The 21,989-nt window shown below is 42.9% G+C and overlaps 2 protein-coding genes across 2 annotated transcripts; both read left to right on the top strand.

The window, feature by feature from the left end:
• The first annotated feature begins 1,100 nt into the window (after positions 1 to 1,100).
• On the top strand, positions 1,101 to 2,801 carry LOC144629633 (uncharacterized). Its single transcript, XM_078487865.1, has one exon. It carries the CDS (start codon positions 1,101 to 1,103, stop codon positions 2,799 to 2,801), a length of 1,701 nt encoding a protein of 566 aa, XP_078343991.1.
• A 6,853-nt stretch (positions 2,802 to 9,654) lies between these two features.
• On the top strand, positions 9,655 to 16,530 carry LOC144629634 (uncharacterized). The gene is made up of 2 exons (XM_078487866.1): positions 9,655 to 11,325; positions 16,155 to 16,530. The coding sequence occupies exons 1-2, from the start codon at positions 9,770 to 9,772 to the stop codon at positions 16,528 to 16,530; spliced, it is 1,932 nt and encodes a 643-aa protein (XP_078343992.1). The 5' UTR covers positions 9,655 to 9,769.
• Positions 16,531 to 21,989: the final 5,459 nt, after the last annotated feature.

Genomic DNA, 21,989 nt, shown 5'->3' on the forward strand with positions numbered 1-21,989 from the left:
TTTAAGGCTGTAATGACTGAAGTGCTGGTCATAGAGTTAAGCAAGGTCAGTTCTGGCCACTTGGAGTAATAATCAATGGTCACAAGGTAGTTCCTACCGTTTTTGTACAGAAGGTCTGTGCCAACCTTAGCCCAAGGCAGTGGCGGAATCTCGTGTGACTTTAGCGGTTCAGACTGCTGACTTGGCCGATTCTCTAGACACACTGGACACTTCTTGATCTTCTCAGTTATTTCTGCAGCCATGCCTGGCCAGAACAAGACATCACGTGCTTTCATTTCTCTCTTAGTTCCTTGCCCCCTGGTGGGGGATAGGGCCGGACATCAATGTTCGCCATCTGTCCCTATTCTTGGCCACAGCTGCTGCTGCAGCCCACGATGTTAGTCCCAGCTCAGCGCGTTCCTTCTCCACCGTTCTCCGCCATGTTTCCCTTGGCCGTCCTCTGCTTCTTTTCCCGCTTGGTGCCCAGGATAATGCCACGTGTGGGTTTCGGTTTGGTGCCATACGCAGAACATGACCTATCCACTTCCATCGCCTTCGCCGTACTTGTGAACTGATCTTTTCGATTCCTGCTCTTCTCCGAATTTCATCATTAGACACGCGCATGGGCCAATGGACTTTCAAGATTCTCCTTAGGCATTTGTGAAGAAAGGTGTCAAGCCTTTTTTCGTCCGCTTTTGTCATTCTCCAAGTCTCACATCCATATAACAGGACAGAAATGATGTTTGACTTGAAGATCCTCATCTTAGTTTCTCGGCGGAATTCACCTGTTCTCCACACCTTTGAAAGTCGATGAAAAACACTTCTAGCTTTACCTAACCTACTCCGAATGTCCTGTTCGGCACCACCCAAGTTGTTAACAGTGGCCCCTAGATAGACAAAGCTGTCTGTATCCTCTACATCAGTGCCGTTTATCTTCATAGGATCTTGTCTTCTTGCATTGAGTCTGAGCACCTTCGTTTTATCGATGTTTATCTTCAAACCCGTACCTTCACTGTTGCTCCCCAGTCTTTCTAACTTCGTTTGTGCTTGCGCCCATGTGCTGGAAATGAGCGCAATAACAGGTGTATGACAGAACACCTCGACATGACATCATAATAACTATGGGCGACTGGAATGCAAAGTTAGGGCACCAGTTGGAGGGCGAAAACGGAGTGGTTGGTAAGCACGGTTTAGGAAGCGACAGATCTGATAATGGTGAGAGGTTCGTAGAGTTTTGTGCGGCCAACAACATGGCCATCACAACGACCATGTTCCCCCACAAAAACATCCATAAGTACACTTGGACCTCTCCAGATGGAAGAACAAGGAATCAAATCGACCATATAGCTGTTAATGGAATATTTAAGAGATCGGTACAGGACGTCAGGGCTTTCAGAGGAGCCGATGTAGGAAGTGATCACAACTTGGTTGTTGGAAATATTCGATTAAAGCTAAGTGGGGTGGTTAGAAAGCAAGGCGAAATGACTGCACGGAAATATGAGCTGAGCAAGTTAAAGGTGCCTGAGATTAAACAAAGGTTTGTCTTAGAGCTTAAGAACAGATTTAGCTGCTTGGCAGGAACTGAGTCAGATGAAACAGGAGAAGATGACACCCAGAATGCCGAAAGCGTCGAGGAGAAATGGTCGAACATCAAGAAGGCCTACAGCGAAACAGCAAAATCAGTTCTTGGTCATAGACAAAGGAAGAGCAAAACTTGGATAAGTGCAACAAGTTGGAGAAAAATTGACGAAAGAAAGAAATTGAAGAAGAAGATGGAGGAGACAAGATCAGAAAGGATAAGAGATAGAAGGAGAATAGAATACAATGACAAGAACAAGGAAGTAAAGAGAAGTTTGAGAGCGGACAAGAGGGAATGGGCAAATGCGCTTGCAAGGGAAGCCGAGGAGGCTGCAAGGTATGGCAACCTCAAAGAGGTGTATGAGGCAACGAAGACGTTATGCAACGACCGGCCACGAAGAATGAACATGGTGAAAGACCAGGATGGAAAGCTATTAACAACAGAAGAGGAGATCAGACATAGGTGGCAAGAACATTTCGACAGTGTCCTGAACCGGCCTGATCCAGTGGCCCCCGCAGTTGTTGATGATAGACAGCCAAACGAAATAGATGTCAGCGACGAATGTATCACCCGACAGGAAATAAAGCAGGCTCTGAAGAATATGAAGAATGGCAAAGCAGCTGGAATGGATTCAATCACAGCAGAGCTATTGAAGGCTGACATAGAGACAACTGCGTGCGTGCTAGAAGACCTATTTCGCACGGTGTGGGAGACAGAGGAAATCCCGGAGGACTGGAATTGTGGTCTGATCGTTAAGCTTCCCAAAAAGGGGAATCTTACTGACTGTGGTAACTGGCGTGGAATAACGTTGTTATCTGTACCAGCGAAAGTTATGGGAAGAGTAATTATTACTAGACTGCACGATGCAGTGGATGGGATGTTAAGGGAAGAACAGGCAGGTTTCAGAAGGGGGCGAAGCACGACTGAACACATCTTTGTGCTTCGAAATGTCATCGAACAATCGCTGGAATGGAATGCAAGTCTGTATACCTGTTTTGTAGATTATGAGAAAGCATTTGATAGTGTCCACCGCGAAACACTGTGGAGGATAATGCAGTCTTATGGAATACCATCAAAGTTCATTAGAATGGTCAAACTGTTTTACAGCAACACCAAGTGTGCAGTGATCGATGGAGCAGGCAAATCGGATTGGTTTAACGTGAAAGCAGGTGTAAAACAAGGTTGTGTAATGTCAGGGTTTCTCTTCCTGTTGGTAATAGACTGGATTATGTGTAGGACTTAGACGTGCTTTCATTAGTGTTTTGTTAATACCCAAGTGTCCATCGTGTAATTTCTCTAGCATCTCTCCCCTTAGACGTTTGGGTGTGAAGATCTTCTGGCCCTTCAATACCAACCCATGGTATACAGTGAGCTCATCCCTGTAATTCCAGAACTCCTGCAGCTTTGCTGGCACCTGACCTCTCGACTCTGGCCAACCGGACAAAATTACTTCTTGCAGCTCAGGAAGAATTTCATCTTTTTTAGTTTCTTCAACGAACCTGACCAACTGTGGGTCTGAGATCATGTGTTCCACTAAGTTTACATCTAACTGTTCAGCATTCGTCAGCTGTTCCTCCAGATGAGCTCTGGACAGGGCATCTGCTAAATGTAGACTTACACCACGCTTGTAGACCAGGTTAATTTCTGGGTAGCGTTGGAGTTGAACGAGCATCCTTTGCAGGCGCAATGGTGATGCATGTAAGGGCTTTTTGATGATTGACTCTAAAGGCTTGTGATCCGTTTCAATGGTGACCGTACGACCCACGATATACTCTTGGAATTTCGCACACCCGAATACCACAGCCAAGAGTTCTTTTTCAATTTGGGCGTACTTCTGTTGGGTGGGCGTGAGTGCCTTTGAAGCGTACGCTATCGGTTGCCCTTCTTGAATCAGTGCTGCACCCAGACCTGTTGAGCTGGCATCCACTTGGAGGGTTAACTCTTTCTTAGCATCGTAGTACCCCAACACAGGCGAGAGAGCAAGAGCTTCCTTGACTTTCTTGAAACTGGCCTCGTGCTGCTCTTCCCAGTGCCACTCTACATCCTGATGTAACAGCTGTCTTAGGGGTGTAGTAAGGTCTGACATGTTTGGAATAAACTTGCTGACATAGTTAACCATGCCCAACAGTCTCTGAACACCAGCCTTGTCAGCTGGCCTTGGCATCTCGACCACTGCTCTTACTTTCTCTGGATCAGTCTTCAACCCATCCTTTGTGAAAACGTGCCCGTGAAACTTCACCTCTTCCTGCTCGATATGACACTTGGACTTCTTTAATCGCAGATTGTTGTCTCGGGCACGCTGCAAAACAGCCCTCAGATGGGTATCATGTTCTTCCTTGCTGCTTCCATGCGAAATTATGTCATCCATGATAACTTTGACTCCTGTGAGCCCTTCGAACACTTGCTCCATTCTGCATTGGTACACTTCTGGGGCAGACTTGATACCCATTGGCATCCTCAGGTAACGATACCTCCCGAAAGGTGTATTAAATGTCAAAAGTTTGCTACTCTCCTCATCCAACTGAATTTGGTAGAAAGCCTTTTCAGCATCCAAGGTTGAAAACAATGTAGCTCCTGCGCAACTGGCTGTGATATCTTCCACTAAAGGAAGTGGGTAATGTTCCCTCTTAATGGCTTTGTTAAGATCCCTTGGATCAAGGCACACCCGAATGGACCCATCTGGTTTATCAACACACACAAGACTGCTAACCCAATCTGCTGGTTCATTTAAGGGCACTTTCTCAATTATGCCAACACTTTCCATGCGGTCTAGCTCTTTTTTCAACGGGTCCCGTTTTGAGTGAGGAACTCTTCTGGGTGGGTGGATGACAGGTGGGACAGAGGGGTCAATGCTGATGTGATATCTCCCGGGTAGGCATCCCAGCCCTTGGAATACGTCTGGAAATTCATCCAGGATACTTCTGCTACTGATAGTGTTTATGCGTTGTATTAGACCCATCTGTTCACAGGAAGCCCGACCTAGGAGGGGAGTATAACTGCCATCTACTACTTGAAATAAGACTTGATGTTTCTGCCCCCGCACACAACATGTCAACTCACATTTTCCAACTGGTTTTATAGAGGTCTTCGAATAACTTTCTAGTCTTGCAGAGGATGGTAGCAAAGGCATAGTTGTGATCTTGTCATACACAGTTTTTGGCAAAACATTACACTGGGCACCAGTGTCTAGCTTAAACACCTCTTTAACACTGCCAAAATCTACTGTTTCAACCCAGTCTTGGTCCCCCGAGTTGACTGAACCAATAAACATAGTCTCAGAGTCAGAGTCAAAATCATAAACTGTGTTTACCTGCTGTTTTTTTCCTCCTGGGCTTTGGCACATCCTTGCAAAATGATTCATCTTCTTACACTTGTGGCATTGTTTACCAGCTGCAGGGCATAAACCTCTCCCAAGCCCATGCAAAATACCACAGTTCCTGCAACCAATACCACCTTGATGCTTACGACCTGAACCGTCTACTGAATCCACTTTCTCAACTTTGCTGCTCTCGTCCTTTAAAGTCTTCATATGTTGTTTACTTGTTTCGGAGATACGTGCGGCTTGTAATGTTCTTTCGAGATTCTGATCTCTTTCCATAAGTCTCTCCTTTGCACTCGGGTCCTTGAGGCCCAGAACTAACATAGACGTTACCCAGGATTCTTCTTTGTTGCCGAGATCACAATTCTTGGCAAGTGTTTTCAAAGCGCTGCAAAATTCGTCGACTATCTCGCCGTCTTGCTGTTTGCGTTCGACAAACAAATGGCGATTAAAGTGGATTGATGTCAATGGCGCACAATAAGCCTTGAATTTCTCCTCCACTACCGCTATTTTGTTAAGATCACCTTCGTTTTCCCAAACGAAATTTGAATAGACCTCCACGAATTCCTTTCCAAGCACATGGAGCAACGTGGCGACTTGAATTTTTTCATCCTTCTTATCGAGACCACTTGCCACTTTGTACAACTCCCAGGACATCTTCCAACGCCGCCATGCCTCGGCTTTATTCGTCGCCGCACTCAGTATGAGAGCTTCAGGCGGTTTTAGGTGCTCCATCCCGCTTCTGACACCATGAAGTGTAAAGGAACACAACACAAGATGGCGGATGTACAGAACACGTTTTATTACTATGAGCATGCGCCCAATGTAGACCGCTGACCTAAGCTTACAACAAATGCTACACTTCCATTGATGCGGGCACAAATGTAGACATTGCTAAAGTCTCCGAGATGTACATGTTAGATCTCCCTAGACCATAGACTCTCGTCATTGCACACGATCGTTGGATGATAAAATGGCAATCAGAGACGGACAAACCAGACGCGCTTCAACCTGCCTTACAGGTTCGAAGACACTCAATTTATTTTCGTTCAGATTTACCTTAGGTTAACAAAGGACAACTTTATTGATTACACTTTCTGTCTATCTACATGCTAGTGATTCAGAAATCTTTCCGAACATCCAGCTGTTGTTGCAAATTGCAAGTATAATTCCAGTAACATCAGCTAATAACGAGCGCTCAAAAAGCACTTTAAAACTAATCAAGCGCTTCCTTTGGACCACGATGACAAACGAGAGACTCTCTGCCCTGACTTAAATGAGTATTCATTACGAAAAGCCTGTCGATGGCGATGCTATCGTTCAGCAATTAGCCGAACAACAACCTCGTAGAATGTTACTCGTTGATCCCATTTTAGAATTTTTAGAACACATTAAATAGCGAAGACAAATATATTGCAGTGATTTAAGTTTCATCTTCTAGGTGTCAGTTGATCTCGATTATTGTAAAGACTTAAACGTAGTCCTTGTTTTAGGAAAAAAATGTTTAAAAAGAGATGGTTTGTTAAGGTATTAAACCGTCCACAATCATCCCTCAAAACGCTGGAAATTGCATTTCCGAGGACTTAAATTTCAAAATTTTCAGGGGGTGCATGCCCCCGGACCCCCTCAGATGAGCCCGCCTTCGGCGGTCCATTTCTTCGAACCCCCCTTCTAGAAATCCTGGATCCGCCCCAGTTCTGCACATGAAAACATTGAAAATTTTCTCTTATGAGAGCGGATATAAGTACAAAATGGTCCAGGCAAAATACCATTGGGAAGGTATTTATTTGAAATGGCAACATACACTCGAAAATTTGGCAAAAAAAGAATGACAAGAATGGTAGATCAAGCTGTAACGTAAGTACATTACACACATAGACGGTGGTGGTTTTGGCACAAATCGCGACAACTCGCTCGGCTCGCCCGAGCTCGCCTCGCTCCTTGTCGCGATTAGTGACCAAAACCACCACCATCTATGTGTGCAAAAATCGCGAGCGGCACCCAAAATCTCTGCGGCTTGAGCGCTCACAAATCTCAAGCTGCCTTGCTGTGCCAGAATTATTTTTCAATTGAACAAAAGGCACATCAGTGTAAATGGAGTGGGAAAGAGAATGCGTTGTGGTCAAGGGCCCCCGAACGAGAAAGTTTTACACCCCAACTGATGAAATTTTTGACCCAATCTTGGAACGCTACGAGGTTTTCGACGCGACAAAAAAAATACACGCTTTAATTGAAGAAACCCAAACCTTAATAATTTTATACTTAAAAAACTCAAACATTTTTATGAAAAAAAGATTTTATTACAATTTTTTTGACCCAAACCACAAACGCTTTCGGCGCTTGCATTGCACGCCAAAAACAGGGGAGTTCGAGAGCGAGCTTTTTGAAACATTGATGGAAACAGATTTTAATTATAAAAACAATATGAAAGTAAAAAAACCAGAAGTTTTTGGTAAAAGTGCGGACTTGCCCATTAAGGAAAACGACAAAAACGGGATATTTATTCCAATAACTTCTCTTTTACCAAGAAACTGGCTGCATTGTCTTTTCTTGACAAACTACAAAGAATCTTTTTTCAGGCTAGCAGAAATATATGACCTGGTGTACGATCTGGAAAAAATACCAGAAAACTTAAGAAAAAGAAAGCTGCAATCATTATCCAAAGCATGGCTAAAACAAACAAAAAAATCGGGAAAGCAGGAGTGGAAATGGTAAAAAAAGGGGTGAGGTGCTGACACCCTTTTAAAAGTCTCGTTTTAAACCCCCGTTTTTTTTAAGCTTCCGGAAGCGGATTCGCCCGAACCAACGGCCAAAACCCCCACCGTATTATTCTATCTGTCGTTTCTCTTGTGGAGTAACTGTTTGTGTTGCCACTTCTTCCAAAAATTGATAAACTCGAGGATTGTGAAGTAAAACACGTTCTGTTGGCGTTTGGCTCGTCATTCTTTATGATATCCAGGTGTTAGCTTGATTTATATACAGAGTAAAGAAAATGACATCATTAAGCTATTTTTAGTGACAATGACTCACAATTGGCCGTCACGTGCATTAAATCAAAAGAACAATAGTTGTGCACGTGTAAAACAATAGATTTTACATTCCTGAGTGCTTAGAACTCAGATTTTAAGCACACAGGAATGAAAACAACTTACAAAAGTCTAAAAATATCATTCGGGTAATACCCCGACTTTGTACACCCACGCACGCAAACACAAAAAAAATTTGCATGCCGCTGTGGGTCACGCAATTTCTCGCTGTTCGCTTCAACTTAATTGTATTTTTTGCACACTCAGATTTAATCCTTTCGACTCGGCTGAAAGTCACTTTAAGTGCGCTGTAACCTTTTATTTTGCCTCGTTCAGGCAATTAACAACATCGCGGGTTGTCTCGAACATTTTTTTGCAACTCGAACGACAATGCTTCCATCACAAAGTAAACAACAAGATGAGCGCAGACAATCATTCTTTCATTAAATGAAAAAATGTTCTATTGGACTGAAATTTTATTTCGAAATGTCGGTGGTGCTTTCGAGAAGTTTTTTTTTCATTTTTTGTCTTTCTGCTTTCATGATCTCTTGTCGTATTTTTTCGATGTCTGGCTGTGAATTTGTTTGTTTGTGTGCAAAGCTTGAACGTAAAGTCTCTTTAAGTTGACGATATTTCTGCATTTCTCGTAAGATCAGTTGAAACTCTTTGTCAGAAACAAGATTATCATTCAGAGCTTGTGAGACAGAGCTGTTTATCGAGTCATGTTTTGCAACAGCCAGAGCGAGGATTCTTGAGTGCTTATTAACTTTACGTTCAAGCTTTTTGTTGATAACTGACAGGCCAGTGGAAGCTGCGCCAGATACAGCTGCTACTGCTGCAACAGGCGCGCCGATAACAATTCCAACACCAGTAAGTGAAGTCGCAACAGCTCCAGAAGACAGAGCTGCCGTCACGGCGCCAAGACAGACCACGGAATAGTGAATAACTTTACGGACTTTTTTATATTTTTTTAACACAAGCCTGTAATGCTCAGCTTCAGCGGATATTTCTTTTTCAATTTTACTTATTTCAGTCAGCCGAAAATTCTCGGCATTTGTTGGGAGGCTTGGATAAAGTTGTGTTTCTTCGCGATCACCATAAGCAGGGGCACTCGGGAGAACATTAGCAGATGACATGGTCTCGTATACAATAAAAAAATATTAATTTAATTCTAATTCAAAATGCAGCGGAGCTCCAACAAAGTCAAACTTACTGCCAGTTTTGTCTTTGACGGTCAATGTGACACTGTTCACACTCTGAACAGCGTCGATTCGACGTGAATTATTGATAAAATTTTGAGGGTAATGAACCAAATCATAAGGTTTTCCGGTTATTGGTACACAAGCGAGAATGTCACTTGGCTTTCCATTATACAAGTTATTTTCTTTGGAAAGTAAATCGCAGTGAATGTAATAAAAGTCTGGTATAGTAAAATCTTCAATTCTTGCGTTAGCAGCATCAACAATTGTGTTCTTAAAAAGTTTAGAAAGATTTTTATCAAAAGAAAAGCTTTCAATATTTTTTGTTTTTGTTATTGAAAAGCCTCTTTTTAAATCATCCCTTTTTACTGTTAGCTTTTGTTGATCTTTGAACTTATTAGTCAGGTAAGTTGTAATTTCATCAAAATTGTAGTTGCCTGGAAAAAAAACAGCAACATTGTTGCTCACATTGTTTTGTTTAATGCTTATGGAGCCAATTTCTTCCAGATTACGCCAGCTGTTTTGTAACGAGCATGACAGCAGGCTGATAAACCTTGGTTTTTCAATTGGCTGGTCAAAGTAAACAGCTTCCCCGTTGGAACTCGCGTCGATTGTGAGCACAACCATCTTTATAATTATCTTTTGAAAAATAAATCTTTAATATAAAATGGCGCCGCCTATTCCGAGAGCTGATGACATTTCTCAATCAATTTTTCTTGATTCCAAAGAAAGAGATTTTATGAAGTGGATGAAAACCCCAGAAGCAACTAAAATTTCTGAAGCGGCAAAAGACAATGCATGGAAACCTTTTCTTGCAAAATATCCAAACGCTGACCGAACAAAATTTGTTGCACAGGTTGAGTTCGCGTACAACCACACAGCAACGGCAGACATTTATTACAAGGCAGGGCAAGGCCATTTGATAAATGTTTTTGGCTCTGACAGCAAATATTGGAGCCCAGAGATGAAAAAAGCACTGGGGGTGAATCAAATTTCAGGCGGTTTTCCACAACAGCTGTCACCAAGCGGCGCAAAAGGCTCATCTTTGCCAATTCCCGCGGTTGGATTTCACGAAGCCGCACCGAGTTTGAAAAAAATATTTAACAGCAAAATCAACATCTACGTAACACCAGATCAATATTTCACAACGAAATTAAGAGAGATTTTTCAAAAAACAAAACTGAAGCATACATCAGGAAAAGAGTCAAAAAAGTGGCTTGCGGGGCCTAACATGGCCTATTGGCCCCAGCAACTTAACTTTGCGGTATGGTGCGCGACAACAGGCTGCGGTATAAGTCGAGATATTTTCGATGAAGAGCACTCAGCTCTTAGCTTGCCACCGATTGTGCGTAATTTTTATCTTTTTCACGTTTATTTCACGATAAGGCGAATATTGTTTCAGATGGGGGGAATTCAGAGCGTAAGCGCCTTGCCAGGCGACCCAACTTTTAGCCAGTTCGACAACAAGTACGACGTGGCTTCGTACAAAAGAATATGTGCTGAGTTCGGTGTCGACCCGTCAAGCGATTTTCGTTTTACAACAGGTGCAAACCACGGACTTGGTGCTATTTATATCTGGATTTCAAGCAATGGTATACAAAAAACTGGAGCAAAATACCCCGATTACGATAAATTTTCGGATGAAGGTGGAACTGCAAGCGACGGTAACCTTATTTATTACATTCAGCCAGATGATTCTGCAGCATCACAGGCTGACTGGTTTTGTGAAAATGCAACGCAAGGGCTTACTCAGGCGGGTTTGTCAAGAATAAACCAGTCGATAGAGGCATTTGTCTACTGTATTTTGGGTTCGCAGGTCAACGTTCGAAGTAGCATACTTGGAACAGGCGGCCGTGCAAAGGAAGCGCAAAGTGAGTTCCTCGTGTTGGTTGAAGACGCTATAAGGCAACCTGATCTGGCAAAGTCGGTCCAAAGATACCAACTCGCCATCGACGAGGCTAAGGTTCGGCTTAACCTTGCAGTCTGCCCAGGTGCCTGGCTGATGCCCGCTCGTATGGTGATAAACACAGAAAGCGTTGTTGGCTACAATAACCAGCTTAAGCAGGCTGTTGTTGGGATGAAATTAGGAGTGAATGATGAGGTTAATAAAGCTACAAAAAAAGCAGCTCTTAAACTGATGGCGGGAGGAAAATCAAAAATCAACCCACCAAACAGCCACCCTTCAAATCCTATACACAAGAGCGCCACAGCAAAAAAAATCAGGCACTCGCCGCAAGCGCTGCAGAAACACCAGCTAGCAACGCGCAAAGCGCTAAAGCTACTAAGGCCGTAGCCAATGATTCACACGAAATAAACAAAGCAACTGTCGCTGTTGGCGCGGTTGGAGCAGCAGCTTTGCTCTACACCCTTATGCGCTAACGTCTCTTTTTGATGTATTTTTCAACAAGAAAAGCAACCACAGCAAGGATAAGCAGCCAGGTGTGTTCAGCAAGAAAACCGATGGCTTGACCAGCGGTTTTGAAAAGAAATTTCGCAATCGAGCCAATGAGACCAGGCAGAGCTGATGCTACCTTTGAGCCAATATCACTTAGGCCTTTCCCCAACGCTTTGCCGGTGGCCTTCAAAGAGTTTGTAATGGCTCCAATAACAGAACCAATCGTGACACCAGCAGCAAGAAGTATTGCTGTTACTGTCACGCCATATTTTTTGAAGATCTCTTTGATCCTCTCACGAAGTGGAAGCGCCCTTTCTCTTTCGGCAATCTGCGTTTGCAAACGCCCGAGCTCCTCGGTTCTTTCTGCAACTCTTTCTTCAGCGGCTTGTTTGTCAGTGGGGGATGCATTCTCATCCTCTATAACAGCCTGATCTTCCTCGTTTTGGCGCTTCAGCTCGGCTTCTTTCTCTTTTAGATCCTCCAAAGCTCTTGTGTCGTTGAGCCTTTCTTGCAAAGTGTTTCTTTCGCTCTCTTTGGCAGCGAGGCTTGCCCTTAGTTGGTCGACTCGTGTTTGTTCTTTTGCCTTCTGCTTTGCTTGTTTTTCAAGAGCAGCAAGTTTTTTTTTTGCGTTTTCAAAATCCTTTTCAAGATTTTTTTTCAGTTGCTTAAGTCTGCGCAATTCTGATTCATTTTCAACATTTGACCCAAGTTGATCAATCTTGGCTTGAGTTCGCTCGATTCTTATTCTGAGATCTTTTACTTCTTGGGTGACTTTTTCTTTCTGCATGGCAATTGTTTCTGCCTGTTGTAGTTGACTTTCAGCTTCTCTTAATCTTTGGCGCTCAGCTTTTATTTCTTCATTGTCTCTCTCAATAAGTTCTTGTGCCATTGGTCCAAGTTCTTTCCTGATTTCTTTTGTAAGACTTGGATTTAGCTGTTGGTTACCACCTGTACCCCTTTTGGTGGTGAAAAGGTTATATAATTTTTTACCAGCTCCGGCCATTTTTACTTGTAATCTGCCCTTTAGACTGTAAGAAGCTTCAAGATTTGTTGATGAGCTTTCTGGAAACACCCCTTTTAGAGCATTCCATGCCTTTTCGCTCATTGATTGCGCACTGCCAAGCAAAGGTGTTTCTTCGTAGGATGTGTCTGGCAGCCCGCTCTGTTCGTGCTGCATCGTTTGCATTTGAATTTCTTCACCCCCATGGTAGGGTGTGGATGCACTCCCGGGCTGAAATGGTCTGGTTGTGTCGACCTCTTGTTCCTCTTCATCATCGTTATCACTGTTGTGGTCAAGATCTTGGTCCAAATCAGGGTCCTCGTATCCAAACTCACCACCACCTTCCGCCATCACGTAATTTATATATATTTTCAAATTAAACTTTTCAATTTAACAATAAAACCAATCGAGAGATGGCTGCTGTTCAAGAAAACCTTCGACCGGGACGCACAGAGAAAATACTCGGCGCACTGAAAGCCGAGCGCGCGGTAAAACGAATCACTTTTGACCGCACAGAAGCCAATCCAGAGGAAACGTTGTATGTTTCAGTGCCCAAGCTGAACGAAAACGAGGTCATTGTGCCTGGCTCGCTTGCGCTGCGCTTCAACATCGACTTGAGCGGAGGCCATGCCAACAATTTTCTGGTTGACAACGTCAGCCGAGCTCTGGTCGACAAGTTTGTTGTAAAGTACGAAGGCACCGTCGTGCAGGACACGGTGGGCTATGACATCTACAAAATATTTGAGGATTTTTTCCTTTCGCAGGAGGAGCGCGACGACAGGGTGCCAGAGGGCATTCAGAGCGAGGACCTCAACAAAATTCGCTCAAATGCTGGCGATAAGAAAACTTCAGGAGTCGAAGCAGAAAAAAAGCTAAATGAGCTCTATGGTAATAAATACCGAATCCGACTGGATCACCAGATTTTAACTGACCATGGGGCATTTTATCCTCAGGCACTATACAACGATCTTGTGTTCGAACTGAAGCTCGCGGCAGCCGAACATGTGGTCAGAGGCTCAGATACAACAAAACTAAAATACAAGTTGACAAACATCCAGCTGGAGTACGAGATGATAAGAAGCAAGGAAATTGCAGATGAAGCGTTCAGCGCTTATTCGGGCGGCAAAGAGTTCGCTTACGACCACATCCAGCGTGATAAAGTGACGACTTTTGCAAAAGGCTCCGACACACGTCTGAATCTAAGGGTCAACCCGCAGAGGAGGTCCATGAAAGGTATCTTGCTCCTATTTATTGAGCAATATAACAAAGGTGCAAGGAGCTCGGAAAAGTACATTAACCCGGACCTTACAAAAGTAAGCATCACTGTCAACGGCTCGCCAAACATGCTGTACAACAACGGCATCGAAGGAATGGACATTTGGGGAGAAGTTAAAAGATTCTACATGAAAGAAAAAAATAAAACGCAGCACATGACTCTGCAAAAGTTTTACACAGAAGACAAGTTTGGCCTTCTTATTGATCTGCGTTCCATGGCTGACCACTCGATGCACGGAAGCGGCACGCGCCTTGTGAACACAAAGGACGGTGTCCAGCTTGAGCTAGAGAGGAAAGCAAGCGGCTCAGGTAATTTGAACTGCCACATTTACGTAATCAGCGACGCCCAAATGAATATAATTGGCAGGCAGTTAGATTCTGTGCTTTTATAATATAAACGAACGAAGATGGATCCTGCCAATATACCCTTCAACGCCCTCATTGTGGGACCAACGAACTCAGGAAAAACAAGATACGTGGTCAATCAGCTTTGTGGCCCTTTCCGAGGCAAGTTTGACTACATCGTGCTCATATGCCCGACGTTCGCGCACAACAAGACTTATTATCGCTTTGCTGAGGAAGATATTCGATTTTTTGTTTTCATTTGCGAGCAGCACGAGGTGGAATCTTGGTTAAGGCTTTCAAGATTTCTTTTTGAGGGTACGAACACGCTTATCATCCTCGACGACTGTGCTGCATCGAAAGATGTAAAGGGAAGAACGGGTGAATTGGTGAATCTTGCTTTCTCTGCTCGCCACGCAGGCTTGAGCATATGGGTGTTAACTCAAAAAATGACAAGCATAACAGCCTCATTCCGCGAAAATGTGGCGGCAATCGTTTTCTTTTACACCCCCTCTGCCAAGACCACGAAGGCAATCTTTGAGGATTACGCTGGCGAACTTGCCAATGAGGATTACAAAGAAATCATTTTAAAGCTAAAAAAAAATAAGTTTTCGCATCTTGTCATTTCTCATCGCCACCCTTACGGAACAATTTTTTTTTATTGAACATATTTTTTATAGTAATAAATGGCTGACCCTTTCGCAACTTCTCCTCCCGAGAGCGTCAAGGGCGCTGCAAGTGAACAAGAATTAGCTTCCGTAATGGAACTGCTAGGAGCTGAACCAGAAAGTACAGAAAGCGCTATGGTACTCATTCAAGGCCCTGACATTCCTGCTTTGCGTGAACAGCTTGCAATCCTTGTTTCAACAGGCAAGTCCAAAGAAGCAATCGGTGTGCAGCTGACACACGAGCAGGTGAAGCGCTTGACAGATAAAGAAGTTGAAAAGTACTTCAAGAGATATGAGGCATACGTTGGCACCAAGACAACGGAAAATCTTATTGACAGCGCGCTAACTCTTTTAACAAAATTAGCAAGTCTGTTTGTGCCCATGAAAAATATTGAAGCTTTACAAAAAGAGCTTAAAAATGACCACATTATAAACAGCGAGCTTTCCAATCTTGTCGGCAGTTTGTCTTTCAATTACGGCAAGCTTCTTGCTCCTGCTTCTGCTGCTTTGATAACAGCAAAATATATTGATTACGACTCAGCAAGTTCATCAAAAAAACAGTCAGATCTTGATGAAATCGCCTCTGAGCGGCAGGGCGCCACGGAAAAAAGCTCCGAAGGCACCTTTACTGAGTAATACTCACAAGACTTCCTAAACAAAGCTAAGAAAATACTGAATAATTAATGAGCAATGCTTAGAAATTGCTTAGCAAAAGATCTTGCTGAGCAAATTTCTATTTAAATATTGTTTTTTCATAAATATAATGGCCGAGCTCGAACAACGTGAATTGGAAACTCCTGTTTCTACCTCTTCTCCTGTCACTTCAACAACTCCTGCAACAAAGCCTGCCAAAAATCCAAAGAGAGTTGCTGCTGGCAAGCTTGCTGCAGAAAAAACAAAACAGGCTCGTGAAGCACAGAAAAAAGCTTCTATCGAGGCTGCTGCAATAATTGCAAAAGAAAAGGAAAAGAAATCTGCGGCTGCAAAGCGAAATGTAACACCACCGGCCGTAACGGAACCAGCTCCGCCCGAGGCTCAGCCGCAATCAAGCGGTCTCACCACAAATCAATGGATATCTTTGCTTGGTATCGGCGTTGCAATCGTTACAACTTATGTGAAACGCGAAGACATAAAAGCCTTTATAAACGAAAAAAGAAGTCCAACATTTAAAGCTCCGCCAACTCTTATAACTGATGACACACCAGTTACAGCAGAAAGTATTGGAAGGGTTGCAACGCGTTCTTCAGACACGCGCCAAACGGGCTCTAGAATTCCGCAACCAACAAGCCAAAATGGCTCAAAAAGAGGAATCCGTCCGATGGATTAAAAAAATTATTAAATAAATTCCATTTAAACATTTTCTATTTTTAAGTAAACGAAACACGATGACCGACATGATGACAGACACGAAGCCATACACTGTGCCTGAGCCAACGGATTTGGCAGCTTTGTTTTGTCTGCCTGAGCCAATAGATTTTGGAAGCTTTCTTTTGTTGAGTCAGTGTGCCAAATGGTTTGAAGAAGATGAGGAAGAAGCAAAAGCTACTATGAAAAAAGTCGCAGACTTAATTATCATTCTAAAACCAGAACAATTCAAAAGTTTTCAAGATTCCATTGAAAAGTTTATTAAACGTGCGAATGATATATATGCTAATTCAGAATCAGACGAACATAAAAAAGAGAAAATTGCAGAAGCACAAAGTTTGATGTTTGATGAATTCAGAAACAAAATCAACCTAATGTCTTAGGGTGCTTGGTTTTGACCTGCAAAAAAGTTTTAATTAGGTAATTAACCTTTTTTTTTTTGTTTATTAAAACTCTTTGATAAAATTGTTTTTTAATTTAAAGATTTATTTTTATTTTATATCAAAACGCCATGTCCGACAACAAGCTCGTGAAAACGCTCATGGATGCCGCCACCATTACAGGTCTCGCCGCCGGAATCGGCTGGGCTGCCAAAAAAGTTGTAAAAGAAAACTTCACATCCGACCCAAGCAGCAGTTTTATGAACTATGTAAAGTTCACAGCCGTCATGGCTGGCAGCGTTGCACTTAAACAGTATCTCGAGGACCAGAAAATTCTCCCCACCAATTAAAAAAAAATATCATAATATAAGAACAAAAACACACAATGGCAAGCGTAGCGATTATGGCTGGCGGAGCTATCTTGAACGCTGCTGCTTTCATTGGCGGCAATTACCTTGCTCGAGCTTTGGGTGGTGGAGATGACGCCGCTTTGAAAGAAAAAGAAAGGCACGACAAAGCTCTAGAGGCTTACCAGGCAGCTTACGCTAAATACTCTCGAGACCGCACCAAGCTCCTCGACTGGATACAAACCAACGCGGAAATAAAAGAGCAGGCCAAACAGAACTTCACAAACACTGACTACGCTTTCAAACTCTACAACCAGGCACATCCTGACAAACAAATGATTCCTCCGAAAGAACCCAAGTTCTCTGATTTTTATCAGCCAAGCGAGCAGCAGAAACAAGGTGAACTGATGTTTGTTGGCGCAGGCGCTCTTGCTCTTGGGTACGCTGCCTTTCGGTTTCTTTAAACGTTTCTTTTTTTTCTAGTATACGCATGGATGCAAAGATCTCGAAAGTCTACTATAGCCCCCAGGGCTACTGGAAGGGAATTGCAGCGATAAAAAAATTAGCCGAGGCTGCCAAGGTTTCCGAAGATGCCGCAAAAAAGTGGCTAGTTAAGCAGGCCCTTTGGCAGATCTACCTTCCGGCACCACGATACGTTCCTCGCCCAAAATTCGATGTTTCTACCCCTAACGCGGTCCACCAGGCGGACCTTCTTTTTCTGCCACACGACAAACTGCCGCGAGGGCGAAAAGTTTACAAATACGCTCTGACTGTTGTCGACGTTGCCAGCCGTTACAAAGAGGCCGAGCCTTTGACCTCCAAAGATTCAACTGAGGTTGCAAAAGGTTTTCAGACAATTTACAGGCGAAGTGCACTAAAATGGCCACAGATGCTTCAAGTTGACCCTGGTCGCGAATTCATGGGAGCTGTTACCAAAGAAATGGAAAATCACAAAACCTATATTAGACGCGGGCGTGTTAATATCCACAGAGATCAAGCTATTGTTGAACGTTTTAATCAAACACTGGCAGGGCGCCTGTTTGGTTATCAGTACGGTGTCGAGATGAACCTGCCATCTGGCCAGCGGTCGACAGCGTGGGTAAAAAGGCTTCCCGAAGTTGTTACCGCTCTGAACAACGAAGTAACCAGTCTTACTGGCAAGAAACCTGCTGCTGCAATCAAAGAAAAGGCTGTTTCGTCCAAGCCGTCCTCAAAATATACAAGACCTGTTGGCTTGAAAGAAAAAAAAACTCCCCTCTCTCGTTAATGTGCGCTATCTCTTCCAACCTGGCGAGCTAGAAGGCGGCGTAAAAAGGGCAACAGATCCGATTTGGTCATTAAAAGTCTACAGCATCGAAAGGTCTGTTACTAAACCTGATCAGCCAGTGCTTTATTACTTGCACGATGGTCCAAAGCGCGGCTTTGTGCGTGAAGAATTGCTTATTATTCCTCCAAATACACAGTTACCACCAGAAAAGCTCTAAACGTTATGTTTATGTAGGCTTTGTTTCGCAAAACTTATACCCGTAAGCATTTGTATGTATCCCATCATCCGCTATCCATCGCTTTGAGTCAAAAGGCGACAGCGAGACTGTTGAGATGCATTCCGTAAATCTCATGACCCTCGCTTCTAAGTATGTTCATTCCATGCCATAACTGCTTTGTTCCAAAAAGCGTTTCTAAATAATTTTCGTGCAAGATTTTCTTTTTTACCACACACTTTTTTACTCCTTTAGCTTTCTTTATTTTTTTTTGGTCTTCTGTCAGTATTGAATACATTTTTGGCCTCAAACAGACACACTCTGAAATTGGTGTTCCTGCGCATTCGTCTTTCATTTTTCCCAAGACCTTTTTGTTTTCGTATGAATGAAGTGAGTGCTCTTTTGGGTAGTCGCTTGTGTCGTATAGAGTTTTGTTTTGATAAATATCTTCGTAAATATCCTCTGTTTCAATCTCCAGAAGAAGGCTGTCAGTGTCTGTATACAAAAGCTCGCAGCGCTGCCCGTACTCCATTTTCATTTCGTTGTAAAAAAAGTTATACATCAAAATCTTGCTTACGTCAAGGATAGTCATACCTGTGTAGACAGGTTTATTGAGAAAAAGTCTGCTTTTCCGCATGTCTATTCCGACCAGATCGTTTGAAAACAGAACGTGTCTTGAGTACAATGGACTGGCAACCAGTTTTCTTATTTTGTTCGTTTCGTCGCTTCGCGCTATTTTTATGTCAACACGGTTACGCAGGTTTTCCATTGTTTTTCCGAAAACTGAGTTATTCATTAGCTTGTAAAAGTTTTTTTCAAAGTCGTTTTTCGCTTTTTTCCTGAATTCTGTGTTCATCTTTATGTACGGCTCCATCCAACATTCCTGTTCGAACTCCAAAACCCTGTGCACTTTTTTGAGTTTCATTCCTTGTTTCAAATAAAACTGCAAGTTTCGATAATGCACAACATAATTAGTTTTGTCTTCAAGAGTTAAAACAAGCTTTTCGCTGTCTGGTTGGTCCAGATCGAGGTTTTTTATCAATTCCTTTTGGTAGGGTGAAAACAAGTCCTTATTTATTTTCTTTTTCTCAGGAGCTAATGGGTAGCTATTATGCTCTTCGTGAAGTTCTGCAGGGTATTCGAGGTTTACCTCCAATATCCAGCCAGTTTTTGCAAACTCCTTTTTCCTCATGATTTCTTTTTCAGTCGGCATAACTCTTTTCCATCTAAAACCACTTTTTGGCAGCGGCTTGCTCATTGCCCACCCGTAAAGGTTGTTTGCATCGAGGTACATAATGTATTTTTTTGGCTTGCTCGGATCGAAGCCTTCAACATATGGATTGTTAGCCTTTGCGTATCTCTTGCTAACCATGGAAATACCTCCTCTTATTCCCCTTTCGACAAAGAGATGCATTTCTGAGTCTGTAAGGAGCTCAAGCTGCACGCCTGTCTTTTTCAAGAGTGCGTCCCAAGAAAGGCCAGGCGATGTAAAATAGTGAGCTGGATCGAGGCCATAGTTTTCTTGGCATATATTTCGAAAGTTCTCAAAAACATCAGCCAAAAGAGTTACGTCAGTTTTAACGTACAAACTGTGGTAGTCGCCCAGCGTTTTGCATCCAAAAGCTTCCCATACCCTCTTTGCGTGATCGTACTCTTTGTCTGTTATGTGCTCGTCGTTTAGCTTGCTGTAAAACTTTTCTTTTTCAGGCAAACTTGTTTCGCTAAATCTTTCCCATGAGTCCATGTACTCGTACGGATAGATCCCCTTTTTGTAAAGAAGTTCAAAATTTTGTGAAGAAAGAGATTTTGTTATTTTCAATGACTCCTTCGGTGTTGCGCTTACAAGTGAATCGAGGCTTCCTTGTAGAAAGTTCAAGCTGTCAATGAAACGCAGACCTCCTACTGAAAATGTGATGTATTTCTCCATGTTGTTGGCGACGCATTTCACCTCTTTATGTGTCGCTTGCGACAGCTTTGACATCGCTTGCATTAAATGGTGCGCATCATAGCCCCTCAGGTTGTGAAATACAACTGGTATTTGGTCCGTCTTTGGTTTTATTCGCATTTTCAGGTTGCATGCGTTGTGCGCTGCTCCTCGAAACTTGCCTGTTATGTGGCAATGGTCTTTTACTGCATCTCTGAAGTTTTGCCTGAGCAAAGGTTGCCCACAGCATAAGCAGTCATCTTGTTCTTCTGCAGCTTCTTTGTGCTCTTCTTCTGTCAATCTTTTTAGCATGAGAAACGAACTGTAAAGCGAACTGTCATTTTCTTTCTTTACATCGTAAAAACATTTTTTGTGCCATTGCCCATCATAAGTGTATACGCTACCTTCTTCACTTTCCCACACAGGTAAAGAGTCTAAAAAGTAATCTTTTATCAAACTTTTTTCACAAATATGGCAATCAGTTGCATTTTTAAATTTTACCCAATCTTCTGAAGTCATCACAAGAGGTTTTGGCAATGACAAACTATTTCTTATTATTTTCTCTTCCTCTTGAAGACAGTTCAAAAACACTTCAACAGCATTTTCACCTCTGTAGACTACTGGCCGTTTGTTTCTGCCGTCACTCCTTACAACTGTGTAAGCAAAACCACATGCCTCATGCTGTTCTGTCTTCTCGGTGTAGCTTTTTTGCTTGCTCTCTGGCCCAATCTCGCAGCCTGAAATCTTTCTGACCAAAGCCTCAAAGTCAGCATATATCACGTAAGGCGCTCTCATCTGTTTGTGATGATTTTGGAAAGAAAGGGTGTTTTTCCCCTCTTCCGGCATCTCGATCCTTGTCGGCCTGCCGTTCATGCCATTGCAATATTTTTCGTGGTTCTCGAGCAAGTCCGCTCTTGTAAAACCGGTCAAGCACAACATGCAAAAGCGTTTTTTGGTTGCATTTTTTGTCTGATCAAAAAGCAGAGCGCTTACTCTTTTTACAAAACAGTAATGCTGAATTAATCCTGACTCTATTAATATAAGGTTTATACGAGGGATTGTTTTTTCTTTTTTGCTTATTCTGTGCACAATCACACGATTGTCTTCCCAGCCGAACACATTTATTGCGAGGTTGCTGTTTTGCCTCTCGAGTTTGTCAATCTGTTTTACAGGTGTGGGGAAATCGATGCCTCTGTAGTTAATTCCGTCGTTGACCGGATATTTGCTTGGCCTTTGAAGGTTTTTTCCGTACCTTGGAGGAAAAAGTGCAGCTCTCAAAGCCCACTTCAAACATTCGTTATCCCTGTTTTGCACGTTGATTATTGCTTTCTTTTTTGCCAGATTGGCTGGGAGAGGTAAGTAAGTTCCTCCGCGCAATGGCTGATAGCGTGCAACATTTACGTACGCTTCGGTTATTCTTTCAATAACCCAGCCTGAGCCGCGCTCTGACCAAGCCTCAATTTGGCCCTTTGCTCTTTCAATAAATCTATCGAACTCTTGTATTATCTGTTGTTTATTATTTTCGTTAAAAACGTGCGGTTCTCTTTCTTTAAAATAATGCTTCATCTCTTGTGTTACACCAGTCTCAAAGTTTTCTTTTGTGAACTTTATTTGCAACCCAAAGCTTACTTTTACGCTTTTCAAATCTCTTATTTCATTCTTTACCAAATTAACAAACTTTCCTTTTTTTTTCTTTTGAAAGACAAAAAG

Source organism: Oculina patagonica, chromosome 11, assembly GCF_052425735.1.
Source record: "Oculina patagonica isolate OP01 chromosome 11, crgOcupat, whole genome shotgun sequence".
Classification (NCBI taxonomy): Eukaryota; Metazoa; Cnidaria; class Anthozoa; order Scleractinia; family Oculinidae; genus Oculina; species Oculina patagonica.